This window comes from Lolium rigidum, chromosome 5, assembly GCF_022539505.1.
Source record: "Lolium rigidum isolate FL_2022 chromosome 5, APGP_CSIRO_Lrig_0.1, whole genome shotgun sequence".
NCBI lineage: Eukaryota > Viridiplantae > Streptophyta > Magnoliopsida > Poales > Poaceae > Lolium > Lolium rigidum.
Genome location: NC_061512.1, coordinates 177,642,846 through 177,649,058, shown reverse-complemented (window position 1 = coordinate 177,649,058; position 6,213 = coordinate 177,642,846). Strand labels below are relative to the sequence as shown.

Below are 6,213 nucleotides of genomic sequence, written 5' to 3'. Positions count from 1 at the left end.
ATAACAAATCGACTTATCATGTGACGTGTGTAAAAAAGACAAAATTCAGTGCTAAAAATAATGCTTTTTACAAGATAAACTTTCTCTTTTTTATATAGACCATACAAAATATTGGTTTTTCGTGAAACTTGACGAACACACGTATATTATGGAGATGTACATGTAGAATGTTTTGTCCAAGTTTTTTGACATTTCGAAATATAATTTTTTGGTAGAGGGAGCATATGCACCCGGGAGCCGAATTGAATTTCCGCATAGAAGCCAGCTATTAACTGAAACAAATCTTGAGCCATGGGGGGAATAATAGGGATCATCATGCGATTCACATCAATTGACGAATTTCACAAGACAGAAACTGATACAACACTAACAACAAAATAATATAATCCACATTACAAGGTTTTTTGACGAGCAAGCTAATTTTACATGACATTCACCCACTGTTACAATACGCAGAGCAGTGGCCTAGACATAGCAACGGACTTCACCGGCCGGAGTCACTGACCAGTGACCGACCACCGGAAGCGCCGGGCACAAAAACGCCGGCTTGACACCCCTCCGGGACTTGACACACTAACCAAACCCTAGTACAACGAGAGAACGAATCGGAGAGAGATCTACTACACAAGGAACAAAAGAAGGATTAGAAGCTTAGAGCTAATCCGCTAATTAAAAGCCGGCGCAGAGTGTCTAAAATGCCATCTGCGTCGCGGCGACCATTAACAACCTGCTAGGAACTAGTAGTAGTAGTAGCTGAAGAACGCTGGGTGTTAATTGGAGGCGAGTAGCGAGTCCCAGTCGATCTCGTAGGAGGGGTACTTGGTGAGGGCGAAGCCGGCGGCCTCGTCCCAGGGCGCCTCGCTGAAGTCGAGCTGCTGCATCTCCAGAACCTCTGCTGCGGCGGCGGTGGTGGGCGACGGCGACGACTCGGGCGACTCCAGGGAGGAGGACGCGTCGTCAGAGGAGGGCGAGGAGCAGTTGCTGGTGGGGGTGGACGATGTTGCGGCGGCGGTGGACGCGGAGACGGAGAGGCAGGCGGAGGACTTCTTGGCGTTCTTGGCGGCGGTGATGTTCTGGCAGAGCGTCTGGAGCTTGGCGTCGACGGAGGCGTGGAGCGGGCCGCGGGAGGCGGCGTTGTCGGGGAAGTTGAGGCGCGCCGCGTCGCCGCGGAGGCGGTAGGCGGCCTGGTCGTAGGCGAGTGCGGCCTCCTCGGCGGTGTCGAAGGTGCCGAGCCAGAGGCGGGTGCGGTTGCGGGGGAGGCGGATCTCGGCCACCCACTTGCCCCAGTGGCGCTGCCTGACGCCGCGGTAGAGCTTCTGCGGGCGCGGCGGGGTGGCCGCCGCCGTTGCTGCGGAAGCGGGCTTCATGGGCTGGGCCCGCGGGCCGAGGTGGCCCGGCGGGTTGTTCTGGCGCTGGAGGTGGAGGCGTGCCTGGATGTAGTGCATCTGGGCCGGGCTGAGCTCGGCCTGGGCCTGGGCCTGCACCCCGTACTGGTACCCGCTGTAGGCGGCGGCGGCGGAGGCGGCGTGGGGGAAGGAGAAGGGCGAGGTGGGGCTGAGGTGGGAGTGGAGCGGAGGGGAGGCGTCTCGGATAAAAGGCTCGAGCGCTCTCAGGAGCTCCTCCCCGGACAGATCTATGGCTGCTGCCATCTTACTCTAGCTTCTTCAAAGACAAACTTTTTTTTGGATTTTTTTGATGTTTCTTGGAAAAACAAGAGAGAAATCTGCCTGGATTCCAAACCAAAACGTAGAACAGGCAGAGGAAAAAAAGGTAGATCAGCAAGAGCCACAGCAAAAAGAGGTGGCTTTGGTGGTAGATCTGGACACGAGCCGCAAGGAGGCGTGGAAAAAGAACCTCGCTTGGCAAGCAACTAACAAGCTACTAGGACAGAAGAGAAAAAAAGAACAGATCTGAAGCCCGGGATCTAAAAGGCCCTGGAACTTGACTGCTCTGTGACCGACGAGAAGGAAGACGAAGAGGAGGGGAGGAAGAGGGATTGAGATTCAGAGAAGCTTACCTTGGAGACGCAAGAACTCGCTCGGATCTATCTTACCTCGCTCAATCTCACGGGAAGGCTTGTGTGTTGGCTGGGTTTGTTCGTGGGCTTTTTGGTGGGTGGTTGGTTGGCTGTGGAGTGTGGTCGAAGGTCGGAGTCGGAGTGGGCGAAATGGGAGGCGGGGAGGAGGACTGGAGGCCCGAGCAGCTCCTTTATAGCGAACCCGCCATTGTTTATCCGCCTCCGGATGCTAATTGCCCTTTTAAGTCCTCTTTGCGACTGTTTAGACCTTTGATTAGTGCTTCCTTCGCTCTTACTCCTCCTCCTCCTCCTAATTGACGACGAACGCAAAGAGATGAGGCACACTGCCATGTGGGACCGAGGGTAGCTGCACCGGGTATTAAATACGATCTGGATGGGCTGTGCGCGATGGCTCAGCAAACAGGGCAGCGCGTGCCTGTTCCGCCAGTCAGAGGAGGCCACGTGGCGTATCTGTCCTACGCGTCTGAGTCGTGGCGGGAACGTATTGGAGGTTCCGGTGTTTGCTGGTCGCCGGTGCCGCGAATATTCCGCAGAGCATCGTTGCATCAGCCGCTGCAAGTGGGGAATGGCAGGTTTCCGTCAATCACTCGCAACTTGCATTTATTTTATTAACCGCCACAGGTTATTTCTCCTTCTTTTCAAATTTTCCATTGTCCATCTTTACATCATCTCCACTCGCCCTCCCCAAAGACCTCCTATACGTTTTTGTGAGTGTCGACGTCAAAAATAGCGCCCAGCCGCGGCGCCCAAATTAATTTTTCATCCGGGGCAGCCCAACTTTTCCGAAACTGGTAGAAAGGGAGGCTAGCGGGGCGTCGGACGGCTGGAAAATCACCGCGGACTAGCCTTGGCAGCGAATGTGCCTACATCTTTCCACCAGTTCTGTCAGATTCCCGCCTACATTGCCCCGCCCTTTACACCGCTTCCCGCCATTATCGCCATTACTAGTTGAATGCCCGTGCTTCGCCACGGCTTAACAAATTTATCTAATTGGTAAAATTCATATGTATGTAATTAAAAGACACAATTCTAAAACAAAATTTATACTAAGTCAAAAATCTATTATTATTATATGTTCAATGCATAGTTTTATGTGGTCGCGCATCAAAAATGAAAAGGTGGGCTTGTTATAGCCTCACGTCGAAAATGAAAACGTCCGATAGTTCATACATCTAGTTGAAACATGACAATTCATATACCAGATAAAAATGGAAGTTCATTTAGCATATGAAAATGGCGTGACAGTTCATATAACATATCAAAACATATGAGGGAAGGTCAGGGGCCACGCTTCATAATTTTCGAGACGAATAAAATGAGCTAAACTGGGACACCATGAGGTGAAGGAGGTGGAAACTAGGGCAGGTGGCGTGCCCTCCCCCTTTGGGCGCGCCACCTGGGGTCGTTTCGCCTCCGTCTGTCTGATTCGCTTCATCCAACTCCCACCGAGTTATTTTGACCTAAAAATCACTATATATACGGTCCCCGAGGGATTTCCGAGGACGCGGTGATACGCTGCAAACGTATCTATAATTTTTGATGCTCCATGCTTCTTTTACACCAATTTATATATATATATTGTTTACACTTTGTTGCACGTTTATACATTTTCCGGCACTAACCTATTGACAAGATGCCATAGTGTCAGTTCCCTATTTTTTCTTTTGTTTTGTATTTCCGAAAAGTTGTACAGGAAATATTCTCGGAATTGGACGAAACAAAAGCCGAAGTTCCTATTTTACTGTAACGAAGACGAAGTTCAGAGAAGAGACGGAGAAGCGCCACGGGGCGGCCTCACCTGCCCTTGGCGCGGCCCAAGCCCTGGCCGCGCCATGGGGTGGTGTGGGCCTCCCAGGCACCCACCGACCTCACCCTTCCACCTATTTATTCACGATCTTAGGAAAAACCTAAAGACTCGAGCCTCCATCCACGAAAAGTTCTGTCGCCACCGCCATCGCCGCCCCTGGCTCGGGAGGGTTCTAAAGCTCTTCCCGGCACCCTACCGGGGAGGGAGATCATCACCGGAGGCCTCTACATCGTCATATCCGCCTCCGGAGTGATGCATGAGTAGTTCATCTCTGGACTACGGGTCCATAGCAGTAGCTAGATGGTTGTCTTCTCCAATTTATGCTTCATGTTTAGATCTTGTGAGCTGCCAATCATCATCAAGATCATCTTTATGTAATGATACATGTTGTATTTGCTGGGATCCGATGAATATTGAATACAATGTTGAGATCGTTTATATACTTGTCATATGTTATTTGTGATCTTGCATGCTCTCTGTTGCTAGTAGATGTTTGGGACAAGTAAATGCTTCTAACTCCAAGATGGAGTATTTATGCTCGAATAATGCCTCTAGTAATCTGGAAGAGTGACAATAACTTCTAAGATTGTAGATGTGTTGTTGCTACTAGGGAGGAAACAACAATGTTTTGTCTAACAATAATTCTATTGTTTACTTGACACACATTGCTTAATGCGATAATCTGTTGCTTGCAACTTAATACTGGAAGGGTTTTGGATGATAACCGGAAGGTGGATAATTAGTCATAGACGCAGTTGGATTACGTTCTATGTATTATTTGTAATGCCCAAATGCATCTCATAGTAACCATCTTATCATGTATGGTCTTTATTCTGTCAATTGTCTAGCTGCAATTTGTTCACACAACATGTTAATTATCTTTATGGAGAGACACCTCTAGTGAACTATGGACCCCTATCCTTTCTTTTACACTAATAAAATCATCATGTTCTGTTTACTTTCTGCAAGCACTGTTCTCTTTAATTTCACTGCAAACAAACATCTATTTCCACACTATACAGTTAATCCTTTGTTTTCAGCAAAAACCGGTGAGATTGACAACCTCATTGTAAGTTGGGGCAAAGTATTTTGATTGTGTTGTGTGCAGGTTCCATGTTGTTGTTGACGCCGGTAGTGCCCCTACCACAAGTCAGCTAGCAACACCTTCAGAAGTTACGTTTTTCTCCTACTGGTCGATTAAACCTTGGTTTCGTACTGAGGAAAAACTTACTACTGTGTTCATCATACCTTCCTATTAGGGTTCCCCAACGGTGTGCAACATGCGCTCATCAGGCGGCGTAGATCAAAAACACGGAAACATAGATTCAGTAGACCGCCACCGGCATAGATCAAAGGGGGAAACGTTGCCTGGATCGCCTTTGGTGGACTCCACCCCCTCCGATGAGGGCATCATAAGCATATTCATCATCTTCATCACCATCTACAACAACTCTTCATCATCCCCCTCTGTAATCTCTTGGCAAATATGATGTATGATTCAATATATTGTTTTCCAATGATCTAGTGTTATCTTCTATGATGATCTTTTGTACTGATATATGAGTTCACACTTATGTCGGGGGATGCATAAGGTTGTCACTGTTGCATGTTGATAGGATGAGGGATAGCGGGAGCGATAGAAATGTTTTCAAGGGAGGTGGTCCTTTCCTCAATTTATTTATGTTGCACCCTCTCATCGATAGGGGGTAGCCTAGAAGGAAATTGGAGAGAAGATCCACGAAGATTGTACCTGTAAGGGTTCGGAGGAAAAAAAATGTCCTTATTCACCTGTTTTTGAGAGCCTTCCTCCTTTTCACCCAAATTTGCTTGATGTGAAAGGGCTCTATGTCTTTTGTGGGAGTAGACTAAAGATTATCAAGAAATTTGAGTGGGAACAGAAACCTAATTGTTGAAGAGAGAATGATTGAAAGAGGGAAACTCCTAAAATAAAACTCTAGATAGAAAGCCCCTGCCTCGGCACCGACATTTGGTACGGGCGGGTTTTCCTCGTACCATCTGCCAGTACCGTTGTTGTCGGTAGTTTTTTTAAACATCAAAAGAAAACGGCAAAAGGTATTGTAAGTTTAACGGCCATTGGTACGGGCATATGCGCTCGTACCACCCAGTCGTACAAACATGAAGTAAAAACGAAGGAACATCAAAAATTTACTATAAGTTTTACGACCATCGATATGGTAAAAAATGACCATACCACCCGGTCGTACCAGAAAGAAACGAATAAGGAAGAACACGGGAAGGTTTCCAGTAGGTTTGACGACCATCGGTACAGGCCGGTAAGACCGTACCGTGGTCAAAAACACACCAAAACGATCATTTGCAAAGAACAAGTAAGAAAATTTCACAAAGA

At 48.1% G+C, this 6,213-nt stretch overlaps 1 protein-coding gene across 1 annotated transcript; it reads right to left on the bottom strand.

Annotated features, from left to right (window-relative positions):
• Positions 1-356: 356 nt before the first annotated feature.
• LOC124653443 (ethylene-responsive transcription factor RAP2-4-like) lies at positions 357-2,187 on the bottom strand. The gene has a single exon (XM_047192509.1). The coding sequence runs from the start codon at positions 1,647-1,649 to the stop codon at positions 771-773; it is 879 nt and encodes a 292-aa protein (XP_047048465.1). The 5' UTR covers positions 1,650-2,187; the 3' UTR covers positions 357-770.
• Positions 2,188-6,213: the final 4,026 nt, after the last annotated feature.